At 53.1% G+C, this 17901-nt stretch overlaps 1 protein-coding gene across 4 annotated transcripts in view; it reads right to left on the reverse strand.

Moving 5' to 3' along the window:
- Positions 1-10610, reverse strand: part of si:ch211-257p13.3 (kinesin-like protein KIFC3) — a 130054-nt gene extending 119444 nt beyond the window's left edge. For 3 of the 4 annotated variants that reach the window (XM_068016149.1, XM_068016177.1, XM_068016141.1), the window contains exon 1: positions 9951-10524. In XM_068016149.1, the coding sequence (XP_067872250.1) occupies positions 9951-10055 (105 nt within the window). In that variant the 5' untranslated portion in view covers positions 10056-10524. Of the gene's footprint in view, positions 1-9950; positions 10525-10559 lie in introns of those variants that run through there. The other variant, XM_068016159.1, reaches the window with a different exon arrangement.
- Positions 10611-17901: the final 7291 nt, after the last annotated feature.

Below are 17901 nucleotides of genomic sequence, written 5' to 3' on the forward strand. Positions count from 1 at the left end.
CACTCACTGAACCTGCCTCCACCACACTCTCAGACAGTGCATTCCAGATCCTAAACACTCACTGAACCTGCCTCCACCACACTCTCAGACAGTGCATTCCAGATCCTAAACACTCACTGAACCTGCCTCCACCACACTCTCAGGCAGTGCATTCCAGATCCTAAACACTCACTGAACCTGCCTCCACCACACTCTCAGACAGTGCATTCCAGATCCTAAACACTCACTGAACCTGCCTCCACCACACTCTCAGACAGTGCATTCCAGATCCTAAACACTCACTGAACCTGCCTCCACCACACTCTCAGACAGTGCATTCCAGATCCTAAACACACACTGAACCTGCCTCCACCACACTCTCAGACAGTGCATTCCAGATCCTAAACACTCACTGAACCTGCCTCCATCACACTCTCAGACAGTGCATTCCAGATCCTAAACACTCACTGAACCTGCCACCACCACACTCTCAGACAGTGCATTCCAGATCCTAAACACTCACTGAACCTGCCTCCACCACACTCTCAGACAGTGTATTCCAGATCCTAAACACTCACTGAACCTGCTTCCACCACACTCTCAGACAGTGCATTCCAGATCCTAAACACTCACTGAACCTGCCTCCACCACACTCTCAGACAGTACATTCCAGATCCTAAACACTCACTGAACCTGCCTCCACCACACTCACAGACAGTGCATTCCAGATCCTAAACACTCACTGAACCTGCCTGCACCACACTCTCAGACAGTGCATTCCAGATCCTAAACACTCACTGAACCTGCCTCCACCACACTCTCAGACAGTGCATTCCAGATCCTAAACACTCACTGAACCTGCTTCCACCACACTCTCAGACAGTGCATTCCAGATCCTAAACACTCACTGAACCTGCCTCCACCACACTCTCAGACAGTGCATTCCAGATCCTAAACACTCACTGAACCTGCCTCCACCACACTCTCAGACAGTGCATTCCAGATCCTAAACACTCACTGAACCTGCCTCCACCACACTCTCAGACAGTGCATTCCAGATCCTAAACACTCACTGAACCTGCCTCCACCACACTCTCAGACACTGCATTCCAGATCCTCAACACTCACTGAACCTGCTTCCACCACACTCTCAGACAGTGCATTCCAGATCCTAAACACTCACTGAACCTGCCTCCACCACACTCTCAGACAGTGCATTCCAGATCCTAAACACTCACTGAACCTGCCTCCACCACACTCTCAGACAGTGCAATCCAGATCCTAAACACTCACTGAACCTGCCTCCACCACACTCTCAGACAGTGCATTCCAGATCCTAAACACTCACTGAACCTGCCTCCACCACACTCTCAGACAGTGCATTCCAGATCCTAAACACTCACTGAACCTGCCTCCACCACACTCTCAGACAGTGCATTCCAGATCCTAAACACTCACTGAACCTGCCTCCACCACACTCTCAGACACTGCATTCCAGATCCTCAACACTCACTGAACCTGCTTCCACCACACTCTCAGACAGTGCATTCCAGATCCTAAACACTCACTGAACCTGCCTCCACCACACTCTCAGACAGTGCATTCCAGATCCTAAACACTCACTGAACCTGCCTCCACCACACTCTCAGACAGTGCATTCCAGATCCTAAACACTCACTGAACCTGCCTCCACCACACTCTCAGACAGTGCATTCCAGATCCTAAACACTCACTGAACCTGCCTCCACCACACTCTCAGACAGTGCATTCCAGATCCTAAACACTCACTGAACCTGCCTCCACCACACTCTCAGACAGTACATTCCAGATCCTAAACACTCACTGAACCTGCCTCCACCACACTCTCAGACAGTGCATTCCAGATCCTCAACACTCACTGAACCTGCTTCCACCACACTCTCAGACAGTGCATTCCAGATCCTAAACACTCACTGAACCTGCCTCCACCACACTCTCAGACAGTGCATTCCAGATCCTAAACACTCACTGTACCTGCCTCCACCTCACTCTCAGACAGTGCATTCCAGATCCTAAACACTCACTGAACCTGCCTCCACCACACTCTCAGACAGTGCATTCCAGATCCTAAACACTCACTGTACCTGCCTCCACCTCACTCTCAGACAGTGCATTCCAGATCCTAAACACTCACTGAACCTGCCTCCACCACACTCTCAGACAGTGCATTCCAGATCCTAAATACTCACTGAACCTGCCTCCACCACACTCTCAGACAGTGCATTCCAGATCCTAAACACTCACTGAACCTGCCTCCACCACACTCTCAGACAGTGCATTCCAGATCCTAAACACTCACTGAACCTGCCTCCACCACACTCTCAGACAGTGCATTCCAGATCCTAAACACTCACTGAACCTGCCTCCACCACACTCTCAGACAGTGCATTCCAGATCCTAAACACTCACTGAACCTGCCTCCACCACACTCTCAGACACTGCATTCCAGATCCTCAACACTCACTGAACCTGCTTCCACCACACTCTCAGACAGTGCATTCCAGATCCTAAACACTCACTGAACCTGCCTCCACCACACTCTCAGACAGTGCATTCCAGATCCTAAACACTCACTGAACCTGCCTCCACCACACTCTCAGACAGTGCATTCCAGATCCTAAACACTCACTGAACCTGCCTCCACCACACTCTCAGACAGTGCATTCCAGATCCTAAACACTCACTGAACCTGCCTCCACCACACTCTCAGACAGTGCATTCCAGATCCTAAACACTCACTGAACCTGCCTCCACCACACTCTCAGACAGTACATTCCAGATCCTAAACACTCACTGAACCTGCCTCCACCACACTCTCAGACAGTGCATTCCAGATCCTCAACACTCACTGAACCTGCTTCCACCACACTCTCAGACAGTGCATTCCAGATCCTAAACACTCACTGAACCTGCCTCCACCACACTCTCAGACAGTGCATTCCAGATCCTAAACACTCACTGTACCTGCCTCCACCACACTCTCAGACAGTGCATTCCAGATCCTAAACACTCACTGAACCTGCCTCCACCACACTCTCAGACAGTGCATTCCAGATCCTAAACACTCACTGAACCTGCCTGCACCACACTCTCAGACAGTGCATTCCAGATCCTAAACACTCACTGAACCTGCCTCCACCACACTCTCAGACAGTGCATTCCAGATCCTAAACACTCACTGAACCTGCTTCCACCACACTCTCAGACAGTGCATTCCAGATCCTAAACACTCACTGAACCTGCCTCCACCACACTCTCAGACAGTGCATTCCAGATCCTAAACACTCACTGAACCTGCCTCCACCACACTCTCAGACAGTGCATTCCAGATCCTAAACACTCACTGAACCTGCCTCCACCACACTCTCAGACAGTGCATTCCAGATCCTAAACACTCACTGAACCTGCCTCCACCACACTCTCAGACAGTGCATTCCAGATCCTAAACACTCACTGAACCTGCCTCCACCACACTCTCAGACACTGCATTCCAGATCCTCAACACTCACTGAACCTGCTTCCACCACACTCTCAGACAGTGCATTCCAGATCCTAAACACTCACTGAACCTGCCTCCACTACACTCTCAGACAGTGCATTCCAGATCCTAAACACTCACTGAACCTGCCTCCACCACACTCTCAGACAGTGCATTCCAGATCCTAAACACTCACTGAACCTGCCTCCACCACACTCTCAGACAGTGCATTCCAGATCCTAAACACTCACTGAACCTGCCTCCACCACACTCTCAGACAGTACATTCCAGATCCTAAACACTCACTGAACCTGCCTCCACCACACTCTCAGACAGTGCATTCCAGATCCTCAACACTCACTGAACCTGCTTCCACCATACTCTCAGACAGTGCATTCCAGATCCTAAACACTCACTGTACCTGCCTCCACCACACTCTCAGACAGTGCATTCCAGATCCTAAACACTCACTGAACCTGCCTCCACCACACTCTCAGACAGTGCATTCCAGATCCTAAACACTCACTGAACCTGCCTCCACCACACTCTCAGACAGTACATTCCAGATCCTAAACACTCACTGAACCTGCCTCCACCACACTCTCAGACAGTGCATTCCAGATCCTCAACACTCACTGAACCTGCTTCCACCACACTCTCAGACAGTGCATTCCAGATCCTAAACACTCACTGAACCTGCCTCCACCACACTCTCAGACAGTGCATTCCAGATCCTAAACACTCACTGTACCTGCCTCCACCACACTCTCAGACAGTGCATTCCAGATCCTAAACACTCACTGAACCTGCCTCCACCACACTCTCAGACAGTGCATTCCAGATCCTAAACACTCACTGAACCTGCCTGCACCACACTCTCAGACAGTGCATTCCAGATCCTAAACACTCACTGAACCTGCCTCCACCACACTCTCAGACAGTGCATTCCAGATCCTAAACACTCACTGAACCTGCTTCCACCACACTCTCAGACAGTGCATTCCAGATCCTAAACACTCACTGAACCTGCCTCCACCACACTCTCAGACAGTGCATTCCAGATCCTAAACACTCACTGAACCTGCCTCCACCACACTCTCAGACAGTGCATTCCAGATCCTAAACACTCACTGAACCTGCCTCCACCACACTCTCAGACAGTGCATTCCAGATCCTAAACACTCACTGAACCTGCCTCCACCACACTCTCAGACAGTGCATTCCAGATCCTAAACACTCACTGAACCTGCCTCCACCACACTCTCAGACACTGCATTCCAGATCCTCAACACTCACTGAACCTGCTTCCACCACACTCTCAGACAGTGCATTCCAGATCCTAAACACTCACTGAACCTGCCTCCACCACACTCTCAGACAGTGCATTCCAGATCCTAAACACTCACTGAACCTGCCTCCACCACACTCTCAGACAGTGCATTCCAGATCCTAAACACTCACTGAACCTGCCTCCACCACACTCTCAGACAGTGCATTCCAGATCCTAAACACTCACTGAACCTGCCTCCACCACACTCTCAGACAGTGCATTCCAGATCCTAAACACTCACTGAACCTGCCTCCACCACACTCTCAGACAGTGCATTCCAGATCCTAAACACTCACTGAACCTGCCTCCACCACACTCTCAGACACTGCATTCCAGATCCTCAACACTCACTGAACCTGCTTCCACCACACTCTCAGACAGTGCATTCCAGATCCTAAACACTCACTGAACCTGCCTCCACCACACTCTCAGACAGTGCATTCCAGATCCTAAACACTCACTGAACCTGCCTCCACCACACTCTCAGACAGTGCATTCCAGATCCTAAACACTCACTGAACCTGCCTCCACCACACTCTCAGACAGTGCATTCCAGATCCTAAACACTCACTGAACCTGCCTCCACCACACTCTCAGACAGTGCATTCCAGATCCTAAACACTCACTGAACCTGCCTCCACCACACTCTCAGACAGTGCATTCCAGATCCTAAACACTCACTGAACCTGCCTCCACCACACTCTCAGACAGTACATTCCAGATCCTAAACACTCACTGAACCTGCCTCCACCACACTCTCAGACAGTGCATTCCAGATCCTCAACACTCACTGAACCTGCTTCCACCACACTCTCAGACAGTGCATTCCAGATCCTAAACACTCACTGAACCTGCCTCCACCACACTCTCAGACAGTGCATTCCAGATCCTCAACACTCACTGAACCTGCTTCCACCACACTCTCAGACAGTGCATTCCAGATCCTAAACACTCACTGAACCTGCCTCCACCACACTCTCAGACAGTGCATTCCAGATCCTAAACACTCACTGAACCTGCCTCCACCACACTCTCAGACAGTGCATTCCAGATCCTAAACACTCACTGAACCTGCCTCCACCACACTCTCAGACAGTGCATTCCAGATCCTAAACACTCACTGTACCTGCCTCCACCACACTCTCAGACAGTGCATTCCAGATCCTAAACACTCACTGAACCTGCCTCCACCACACTCTCAGACAGTGCATTCCAGATCCTAAACACTCACTGAACCTGCCTGCACCACACTCTCAGACAGTGCATTCCAGATCCTAAACACTCACTGAACCTGCCTCCACCACACTCTCAGACAGTGCATTCCAGATCCTAAACACTCACTGAACCTGCTTCCACCACACTCTCAGACAGTGCATTCCAGATCCTAAACACTCACTGAACCTGCCTCCACCACACTCTCAGACAGTGCATTCCAGATCCTAAACACTCACTGAACCTGCCTCCACCACACTCTCAGACAGTGCATTCCAGATCCTAAACACTCACTGAACCTGCCTCCACCACACTCTCAGACAGTGCATTCCAGATCCTAAACACTCACTGAACCTGCCTCCACCACACTCTCAGACAGTGCATTCCAGATCCTAAACACTCACTGAACCTGCCTCCACCACACTCTCAGACACTGCATTCCAGATCCTCAACACTCACTGAACCTGCTTCCACCACACTCTCAGACAGTGCATTCCAGATCCTAAACACTCACTGAACCTGCCTCCACCACACTCTCAGACAGTGCATTCCAGATCCTAAACACTCACTGAACCTGCCTCCACCACACTCTCAGACAGTGCATTCCAGATCCTAAACACTCACTGAACCTGCCTCCACCACACTCTCAGACAGTGCATTCCAGATCCTAAACACTCACTGAACCTGCCTCCACCACACTCTCAGACAGTACATTCCAGATCCTAAACACTCACTGAACCTGCCTCCACCACACTCTCAGACAATGCATTCCAGATCCTAAACACTCACTGAACCTGCCTCCACCCCACTCTCAGACAGTGCGTTCCAGATCCTAAACACTCACTGAACCTGCCTCCACCATACTCTCAGACAGTACATTCCAGATCCTAAACTCTCCCTGAACCTGCCTCCACCACACTCTCAGACAGTGCGTTCCAGATCCTAAACACTCACTGAACCTGCCTCCACCACACTCTCAGACAGTGCATTCCAGATCCTAAACACTCACTGAACCTGCCTCCACCACACTCTCAGACAGTGCATTCCAGATCCTAAACACTCACTGAACCTGCCTCCACCACACTCTCAGACAGTGCATTCCAGATCCTAAACACTCACTGAACCTGCCTCCACCACACTCTCAGACAGTGCATTCCAGATCCTAAACACTCACTGAACCTGCCTCCACCACACTCTCAGACAGTGCATTCCAGATCCTAAACAATCACTGAACCTGCCTCCACCACACTCTCAGACAGTGCATTCCAGATCCTAAACACTCACTGAACCTGCCTCCACCACACTCTCAGGCAGTGCATTCCAGATCCTAAACACTCACTGAACCTGCCTCCACCACACTCTCAGACAGTGCATTCCAGATCCTAAACAATCACTGAACCTGCCTCCACCACACTCTCAGTCAGTGCATTCCAGATCCTAAACAATCGCTGAACCTGCCTCCACCACACTCTCAGACAGTGCATTCCAGATCCTAAACAATCACTGAACCTGCCTCCACCACACTCTCAGACAGTGCATTCCAGATCCTAAACACTCACTGAACCTGCCTCCACCACACTCTCAGTCAGTGCATTCCAGATCCTAAACAATCACTGAACCTGCCTCCACCACACTCTCAGACAGTGCATTCCAGATCCTAAACACTCACTGAACCTGCCTCCACCACACTCTCAGTCAGTGCATTCCAGATCCTAAACACTCACTGAACCTGCCTCCACCACACTGTCAGACAGTGCATTCCAGATCCTAAACAATCACTGAACCTGCCTCCACCACACTCTCAGACAGTGCATTCCAGATTCTAAACACTCGCTGTATGAAGACGTTTTTCCTCAGGTCGCTGTTGTTTCTTTTGCCGATCACCGTAAATCTGTGCCCTCTGTTTCTTGACTCTTCCGCCAATGGGAACAGTTTCTCTCTAGCTGCTCTGTCCAGACCCCTCATGATTTTGAACACCTCGATCAAATCTCCTCTCAACGTTCTATTCACCAAGGAAAACAATCCCAGCTTCTCCAATCTATCGGTGTAAATGAAGTCCCTCATCCCTGGAACCATTCTCGTTAATCTTTTCTGCATCCTCTCCAATGTCTTTACATCCTTCCTGAAGAGTGATGTCCAGAATTGGACACAATACTGCAGTTGGGACTAAACCAGTGTTTTATAACGGTTCCGCATAACTTCCTTGCTTTTGTCGTCTATGTCTCTATTTATAAAGTCCATGATCCTGTTTGTTTTATTAATCTCTTTCTCAACCTGCCCTGCCACCTTCAATGGTTCATGCAAATATACCCCCAGGTCCCTTCGTTCCTGCACCTTTAGAATTGTATCTTAAATTTTATATTACCTGTCCTCATTCTTCCTACCAAAATCTATCACTTCACACTCTCTGCATTAAATTTCATTGGCCACATGTCCACCCATTCCGCCAGCCTGTCGATGTTCTCTTGAAGTTTCTCACTATCCTCCTCACAGTTCACAATACTTCCAAGTTTTGTGTCATCTGCAAATTTTGAACTTATGTCCTGTACACCCAAGTCTCGGTCATTAATATATATCATGAAAAAGCAGTGGTCCTCGTACTGACCTGAGGAACTGCACTGTATACCTCCCTCCAGTCCCCAAAACAACCGTTCACCATTACTCTCTGTTTCCTGTCACTCAGCCAACTTCATATCCAAGCTGCTACTGTCCCTTTTATTCCATTTTATTCTATTATGAAAACGTATTATTTTACACTCTACATTGTAAAGCCAGCAGAACATGATTAATTTAAATAATATTCTGTAAAGGGCCAAGTGTTCAGATGTGCACTGTCTCTCTCTGTGAGAATCCGTCATGTTCTCTCATGGGGCTGCTGAACAAAAGGCTGTGTTTTATACGGAGAGCTGCAGCCTGCTTGACTCACTGACAGGACTGGACAGGACTGGGCAGGACAGGACTGGGCTGGACAGGACTGGGCTGGACAGGACTGGGCTGGACAGGACTGGACAGGACAGGACTGGGCAGGACTGGACAGGACTGGGCAGGACAGGACTGGGCAGGACAGGACTGGACAGGACAGGACTGGACAGGACTGGGCAGGACAGGACTGGGCTGGATAGGACTGGGCAGGACAGGACTGGGCAGGACAGGACTGGGCTGGACAGGACTGGGTTGGACAGGACTGGGCTGGACAGGACTGGGCTGGACAGGACTGGGCAGGAGAGGACTGGGCTGGACAGGACTGGGCTGGACAGGACTGGGCAGAACAGGACAGGACTGGGCAGGACAGGACAGGACTGGGCAGGACAGGACAGGACTGGGCAGGACAGGACTGGGCTGGACAGGACAGGAAAGGACTGGACAGGACAGGGCAGTACTGGACAGGGCAGGACTGGACAGGGCAGGACTGGGCAGGACTGGACAGGACAGGACTGGGCAGGACTGGACAGGACTGGATAGGACAGGACTGGGCAGGGCAGGACTGGGCAGGGCAGGACTGGGCAGGACTGGACAGGACTGGACAGGAGAGGACAGGACAGGACTGGACAGTACAGGACTGGACAGGACTGGACAGGACAGGACTGGGCAGGACTGGGCAGGACTGGACAGGACAGGACTGGGCAGGGCAGGACTGGACAGGACAGGACTGGATAGGACTGGACAGTACAGGACTGGACAGGACTGGGCAGGACTGGGCAGGAGAGGACAGGGAAGGGCAGGACTGGACAGTACAGGACTGGACAGGACTGGGCAGGACTGGACAGGACAGGACTGGGCAGGACTGGACAGGACAGGGAAGGGCAGGACTGGGCAGGACTGGGCAGGACTGGGCAGTACAGGACTGGACAGGACTGGACAGGACTGGGCAGGAGAGGACAGGGAAGGGCAGGACAGGGCAGTGTGACATACCTGAATGCCAGTTGCACCGTCCTCCGCTTTGACTGCTTCATCCTCCTGGCTCCTGTTGAATAATGTGTAGAATATATAGACAAATAAAGAATAAAAGGCAAACATTGAGGAGTCGCTCTCAATCTCCCTGTCTTATTCTCTCTTAACCATTGATCACTCCACTTTCAGCCGCTTTCCTTTCTATTGCTCTCTTCTCATCTATCAATCCATCTATCTATCTGTCTGTTTGTCCATCTATTTATCTATCTATTTATTTATCCTCTCTCTCGCTATCTCTCCACTCTTTCCCTTTATCTTTCTCTCCAGTCTTGCTTTCAGTATCCCAGTTTTTCTATTTTTCACTCTATCTTTCTCCTCTCTCAGCCTCTTGGTTTCAGTCTCCTTTGTTCTCAGTTGATTTTCTCTTTCACTCTCTCTCTCTCCCCTCCTGATTTGCCTTCTGTTTCTCCTGCTCCTTCTCTCTCTTTCTCCTTCTCTCTCTCCCCCCTTCTCTCTCTCTCTCTCCCCTCCTGATTTGCCTTCTGTTTCTCCTGCTCCTTCTCTCTCTTTCTCCTTCTATCTCTCCCCCCTTCTCTCTCTCGGTCCAATCAATTGTCAATGTGATAATACCCCTCCCCCATCTGTGGGGTCACGTTCCACGGTAATACTGCAGTCTCTCTCTCTGGATCTCAGACATGCTCAGTCTGACCTGCTTTGACTGCAGTATTTAAAGCTGCCTGGATTGCACAGTCAGGGATAACACTGACCAACGGAGTAGATCATTGATTACAGTCAGCACCTGGCACTCCGTTCACACAGCCAGAGTGGAACTCCAGCTCCCAGCATCCAATCGGATCCACTCACTGCGCAGGGAGATCCCACTCAAATGCTGATGCATCAACCCCCAACCCCCAATCCTACCCCCGTCCTTCACTCCCCATATCCCACTCCCTCTATTTCTCCCTCCTCTACCGCCTTTCCCCTATCACACTCCTCTCCACTATCTCACTTACTACCTCTGCCCCTTCCCTGTATCTCCACCCTGCAGTCTCCCCAATCTCTTCCTCTCTCCCTCTACCCCTCTTCCCATCTCACCTCCTCTGCCCGCCCCATATCTTACCCCCCTCCCTGCTCATAGTCCCCCCAATCTGCTCCTCTCCCACTCTGCCCATATTTCTACCCCGTCTCCTTCGGTCTCCCTCATCGCCCTGTCTCCCCTGCCTCTGTCTCTCTGTCTCTAAGGGAGAGGAGGGTTGGAGAGGGAGCAGGTGGGAAGGGAAGGGGAGGGAGGGGTTGTGGGAGGGAGGGGGAGTGGGTGGGAGGTGGAGTGGGTGGGAGCGGGAGGTGAGGGAGGTGGAATGGGTGGGAGAGGGAGTGAGGGGGAGGGGAGAGAGGTGGAGTGTGGGGAGGGGAGGGAGGTGGAGTGGTTGGGAGGAGGAGGGGAGGGAGGTGGAATGGGTGGGAGAGGGAGTGAGGGGGAGGGGAGGGAGGTGGAGTGGGAGGGAGGGGGAGGGGAGGGAGGGGAGGAAGGGGGAGTAGGTGGGAGGGGAGAGCGGGGAGGGAGTTGGAGTGGGTGGGAGTGGGAGGGGAGGGAAGGGGAATGGGTGGGAGGGGAGGGAGGGGGAGTGGGTGGGAGGAGGAATAAGTGGGAGGGAAGGAAGGTGGAGTGGGTGATCTGGGTTTAGTGGCCCTGGGTTTTGTACTTCCTCTGTTCACATTGCTTACTGAGTCAGTTTTAGTGCTTTTCTCTGAACACATGTGAGAGGGATGGAGTCACAGGAACCTTCACTGTATTGCCAGCCAGGCTTCCTCAGTGAGGCTAAGGTGGACTCCCAGATAGAGGAGGTGCGTGGTGCTCCACGCAAAAGGAGTTAATTCCTCCGGGAGGGAGTCCACCAGGAGTCCGGAACATTTCTCCCAATTGATCCTCGCGGAGGACGAGGCAGAAAATGTCTGCTGGCAGTCGCGCATCCTCTGCAAGTCAACGGGATCTGTGACCGCGAGGAGCACGTCGTCGGCGTAAGCCGAGAGGACGACCCGCATGGCCGGCTCACGCAGAGCCAATCCCGTCAACCTCCTGCAAAGCAGGAACAGGAAGGGCTCCACGCAGATGGTATACAATTGGCCGGACATGGGGCATCCCTGACGCACTCCTCTCCCAAAGAGAAGGGGCGCTGTCAAGGACCCGTTAACTTTGACTGGACACTCTGCGGCGGCGTACAAAAGTCGGACCCGGGCAACAAAATGCAGCCCAAGTCCGAACGCGTGCAGAGTCCCAAAAAGGTATTCGTGATCCACCCTGTCGAATGCCTTCTCCTGATCGAGGGAGAGAAAGGCGACCGACTGACCAGCCCTTTGGGAAAGATGGATCAGGTCCCGGACCAGGTGGATGTTGTCTTGGATGGACCAGCCCGGGACCGTGTAGGACTGGTCGGGGTGGATCATGTGGGCCAGCACGGAGCCCAGGCGGGTAGAGATAGCCCGGGCAAAGATCTTATAATCCGTGCTGAGGAGGGAGACCGGACGTCAGTTTTTAAGCAGGCGGAGATCACCCCTCTTCGGCAGCAGGACGATGACCGCCCTGCGCCACGAGAGGGGCATCTCCCCGGTTGCCAGTATTGCGATGGATAGAAAACTGGTTGGCGGACAGGAAACAAAGAGTAGGGATAAATGGGTCTTTTTCCGAATGGCAGGCAGTGACTAGTGGGGTACCGCAGGGATTGGTGCTAGGACCCCAGCTATTCACAATATATATTAATGATTTAGATGAGGGAACTTAATGTAATATCTCCAAATTTGCAGATGACACAAAACTGGGTGGGAGGGCGAGTTGTGAGGAGGATGCAGAGAGGCTTCAGGGTGATATGACCAAGTTGAGTGAGTGGGCAGATGCAGTATAATGTGAATAAATGTGAGGTTATCCACTTTGGTAGCAAAAACAGGAAGGCAGATTATTATCTGGCTATAAACTGAGAGAGGAGAATATGCGAGACCTGGGTGTTCTCGTACACCAGTCGCTGAAGGTAAGCATGCAGGTCCAACAGGCGGTAAAAAAAGGCAAATGGTATGTTGGCCTTCATAGCGAGAGGATTCGAGTACAGGAGCAGGGATGTCTTGCTGCAATTATACAGGGACTTGGTGAGGCCACACCTGGAATATTGTGTGCAGTTTTGGTCTCCTTATCTGAGGAAGGATGTTCTTGCTATAGAGGGAGTGCAGCAAAGGTTTACCAGACTGATTCCTGGGATGGCGGGACTGACGTATGAGGAGAGATTGAGTCGGTTAGGATTATATTCGCTGGAGTTCAGAAGAGTGAGGGGGGATCTCATAGAAACCTATAAAATTCTAACAGGACTTGACAGGGTAGATGCAGGAAGGATGTTACTGATGGTGGGGGAGTCCAGAACCAGGGGTCATAGTCTAAGGATACGGGATAAACCTTTCAAGACTAAGATGAGGAGAAATTACTTCACCCAGAGAGTGGTGAGCCTGTGGAATTCACTACCACAGAAAGCAGTTGATGCCAAAACATTGTATGTTTTCAAGAAGGAGGTAGATATAGCTCTTGGGTTTAAAGGGATCAAAGGATATGGGGTGAAAGCGGGAACAGGTTACTGAGTTGGATGAGCAGCCATGATCATGGCAGAGCAAGCTCGAAGGGCTGAATGGCCTACTGCTGCTCCTATTTTCTATGTTTCTGTCTTTCTGTGGATAGAGGGTTCCCATCCAGGGCTTTCATCTTTCAAGGTGCTGGTGGTGGGGGGGAGCCAAGGAACTACGCCAGGAGACGGGCCCGCAAATCATGACCCTCTTCAGAGGAGTAGCGCCTCCTCCTCTTACTCCGGGAGGGACGTGGAGGCTGAGAGACCTCCACCTCACTAGAGGCCTCTGCTTCGACCCCCGCACCCCAATGTCCAGATTCTTTGGGCCCATGCTCAGCCACGGGGCAGGTGGGCTCCCCTGGATTTGGCCTAGGGCTAAGCTCAGGCTCAGATTGCTCTGTTGTGCCTTCCTTTCACTCGGACGGTGAAAATTACGGGCTCTGGAACCTTCTGAGAGGTGGTTGTTACAGGTGTAGCGGGAAGGTGCAGTGGCACCACCCTGGGCCGCTGAGGTGGAGTTGGCGGCCTGGAGATTGGGGAAGATCTTACGGACATACCCCACCCCCTTGCAGGCAGGGCACCGTGCCTCAGCCGAGGTCCAAAAACACGGTCGGCCGTTCCCTGGAACTCAACAGCAAATTGACCTTCTGTGACCTCCCACGCCAGTTGCATGAATAGCTGGCGGCGGAAGGAGTAAACATGTCAGAGGCTGCCTTTCCGAAGACCGAGCGGAGCTGGGGTGATCCCCGACCTCACCTCTCCCAGATGGTGCAGGTGGGGGAGGAGGAGCTCATTGGGAATACTGGGCAGGATGTTTGATAGAATCACAGTGGCCTCAAGGGCCTTGCCAAGGTGAGCCCCTTGCTCAGGGCCAGGGACACTGCCTGCGCAGTCTTCTGGAAAAACACTACCTTGCCTCACATCTTTGAGGCTGTGACAATGGCCGAGAGGCTGACAATCTAGGTCATTGTTTAAACACATGTCTCGATGGTCATAGTTGGGCGGGTGTAACTCTTCACCCCATACTTTGTTGTCAAGATTTTAAAGGGTGATGGGGATACAGCAGCTGCTGCAGCATTGGAAGGACCCGCTAACGGAGAGGATTGTGAAGTCATGGGGTAGAAGAGTTACACCCACCGTTTGTTGAGAGTGTAGAAAGAAATAGTAAATACAATAATAAATTGATAATGGAGGATTATAGCAAAGGGTGAAGAGGCTGAGGGAGAGGAAGGTCAGGAGGAATCAGCCTTGTTGGTATTTAAACAAAAGAAGTCTTTTAGCTGGTCTTCCGGTTGGGAGGGTGGGGTGATGTCTTCACCTGGGAAGGCTGTAAGCTGCCCAGGCACACGCCTCTTCCGATGTTGAGATAAAAAGTCTCTTCACCTGGGCAGCTCCAGCTGTCCCAGGCTCAGTCATTGGGGTGGGGAGGGAGTTCCCTCTTCAATGCTGTTAAATATAGAAGCTCCCTATTGAACAATACAGCCCCACCCAAGGTTTTCAGGTCTCTTCTTTCCCCCTCCCCACAACAATCAATGAAAAAGACTTCAGTGTGAAATAAACTCACAGGAGAGTTTTCAGTTCTCTGCCTTCCTTTGTTGTCCAACGTGGAAAAACCTTTCTTTCAATCTCAGTCTCTTCCTCTTGCAGCTGTTGCACTTGCACAGCCTTCAGCATCAGCACAGAGCCCACAGTCTGCTGGACTGTGTGGATGAACAAGCAGGTTCAATCAGGCAGCAGCCAATCTTGTTTTTTATTTTTTTTATTTTTTTTTGTCGAGGGGGCCTTTATTCCTCAGGCCCCCTTTATATACACACTTATATTTTTAAAATAACTTTATTAAAACCAGATAAATAAACAAAAACTCAAATTAAAATGCCATTCTCGGCGTCGACGATGCACTCCAGTCCCTGCGGTGCCCACCGGTCGCGGAAGGCCTCAAGCGTACCTGCGGACACCGCATGCTCCTTTTCCAGGGACACCCGGGCGCGAACGTAACCGCGGAAGAGGGGCAGGCAATCGGGGAGGACGGACCCCCCGACGGCCCGCAACCTGGACCTGTGAATTGCCACCTTGGCCAGGCCCAGGAGCAGACCGACGAGGAGATCCTCCTCCCGGCCCAAGCCCCTCCGCACCGGGTGCCCAAAGATCAGGAGCGTGGGACTGAAGTGCAGCCAGAATTTGAGGAGCAGCCCCTTCAGATACTCAAATAGGGGCTGCAACCTCGCACACTCTGTATAAATGTGGAACACGGACTCGTCCAGGCCGCAGAAAGTACAGGTGGCCTGGGAGTCCGTGAACCTACTTAAAAGCCTATTGCACGGGACTGCTCTGTGCAGCACCCTCCACCCCAGGTCCCCGATGTAAAGGGGGAAGACTCCCGCGTAGAGAGACCTCCATCGGGGTTTCCCCTCGCCGCCAGATGGCAACGCGGACCGCCAGGGCGTGTCCGGCCGGCTGACGAGGGCGAGGAAGTGGAGAGTGTGCAGGAGCAGCCCGTACAGGAAACCCCTCCGCGCCGATTGGAATGGCACGGAGGGCATTTCCGAGAGGCGGCTCGGGTTGTGCGGGACCGGCTCCCGAGGAGGGTTTCGGGGCCTGGGTCCGATGAGCAGTTCCGGCCGAGCGGGAGTCAGCTCGGCCGGGATCGCTCCGCACTCCCGAGCCCCCTCGCCACCCGCAGTGAGGGGTGTCCCGGGGGTTTCGGCTACTCCTCCGCCCGCCGGACCGTCCCCGGAGTCGGCCGCCCGGACAGCCGAGGCGCTCTCCTCCGCCGGCGGGGGAGCGCCCTGACTGGAGGCGACCATGTTCCAGACTCGGAAAAGATCCCGGTAAAAGACAGGCAACTCCCTCAGAGAGGCGCGGCTAACGGACTCCACCGGGAGCTGCGTGTCGTCTTGAAGGCAGTGACACTGGCGGAAAAAATACGTCGCCAGCGCACACCATCTGGGAGGACACTCGACGTACAGGTATCTCTGCAGGGTCCGAAGACGGAGAGTCGCAGCCTGGGTGCGGACGCACACCAGCGACTGACCGCCCTCCTCGATCGGGAGACTCAGGACCGCGGCAGAGACCCAGTGTTTCCTCTTGCCCCAGAAGAAATCGACGAGTTTCTTCTGGATCTTGGTGGCAAATACAGGGGGCGGGGCCAAAGTGACCAACCGGTACCACAGCATGGAGGCCACCAGTTGGTTTATGACCAACGCTCGGCCCCTGTAGGAAAGCACTCGGAGCAGTCCTGTCCAGCGGCCCAGCCGAGCGGTGACTTTCGCCTCCAACTCCTGCCAGTTTGCCGGCCAGGCTTCCTCAGCGGGGCTAAGGTGGACTCCCAGAGAGGAGGTGCGTGGTGCTCCACGCAAAAGGTGTCATCTCCTCCGGCAGGGTGTCCACCCGCCACTGACCAACCAGGAGTCCGGAACATTTCTCCCAATTGATCCTCGCGGAGGACGCGGCAGAAAAGGTCTGCTGGCAGTCGCGTATCCTCCGCAAGTCAACGGGATCTGTGATTGCGAGGAGCACATCGTCGGCGTAAGCCGAGAGGACAACCCGCATGGCCGGCTCGCGCAGAGCCAATCCCGTCAACCTCCTGAGAAGCAGGCACAGGAAGGGCTCCACGCAGATGGTATACAATTGGCCGGACATGGGGCACCCCTGACGCACTCCTCTCCCAAAGCGAAGGGGCGCCGTCAAGGACCCGTTAACTTTGACTAGACACTCTGCGGCGGCGTATAAAAGTCGGACCCGGGCAACAAAATGCGGCCCGAGTCCGAAAGCGCGCAGAATCCCGAAACGGTATTCGTGATCCACCCTGTCGAACGCCTTCTCCTGATTGAGGGAGAGAAAGGCGACCGACTGACCAGTCCTCTGGGAAAGATGGATCAGGTCCCGGACCAGGTGGATGTTGTCCTGGATGGACCGGCCCGGGACCGTGTAGGACTGGTCGGGGTGGATCATGTGGGCCAGCACGGAGCCCAGGCGGGTAGACATAGCCCGGGCAAAGATCTTATAATCCGTGCTGAGGAGGGAGACCGGACGCCAGTTTTTAAGCAGGCGGAGATCGCCCCTCTTCGGCAGCAGGACGATGACCGCCCTGCGCCACGAGAGGGGCATCTCCCCGGTGGCCAGGCTTTCCCCCAGGACCCGCGCGTAATCGTCCCCCAGGACGTCCCAGAACGCCCTGAGGAACTCCACGGTCAACCCATCCAGCCCTGGGGATTTGCCCCTCGAGAGCTGGTGGAGGGCGCCAGTCAGCTCCGCCAACGTGAGCGGAGCCTCCAATCCTTCGGCGCCCTCCGGGCTGACCTGCGGCAGGTCCTCCCACAAAACTCTGCGCGCATCCTCGCTGGACGGATCCGGAGAGAACAACGCACTGT

Source organism: Heterodontus francisci, chromosome 2, assembly GCF_036365525.1.
Source record: "Heterodontus francisci isolate sHetFra1 chromosome 2, sHetFra1.hap1, whole genome shotgun sequence".
NCBI lineage: Eukaryota > Metazoa > Chordata > Chondrichthyes > Heterodontiformes > Heterodontidae > Heterodontus > Heterodontus francisci.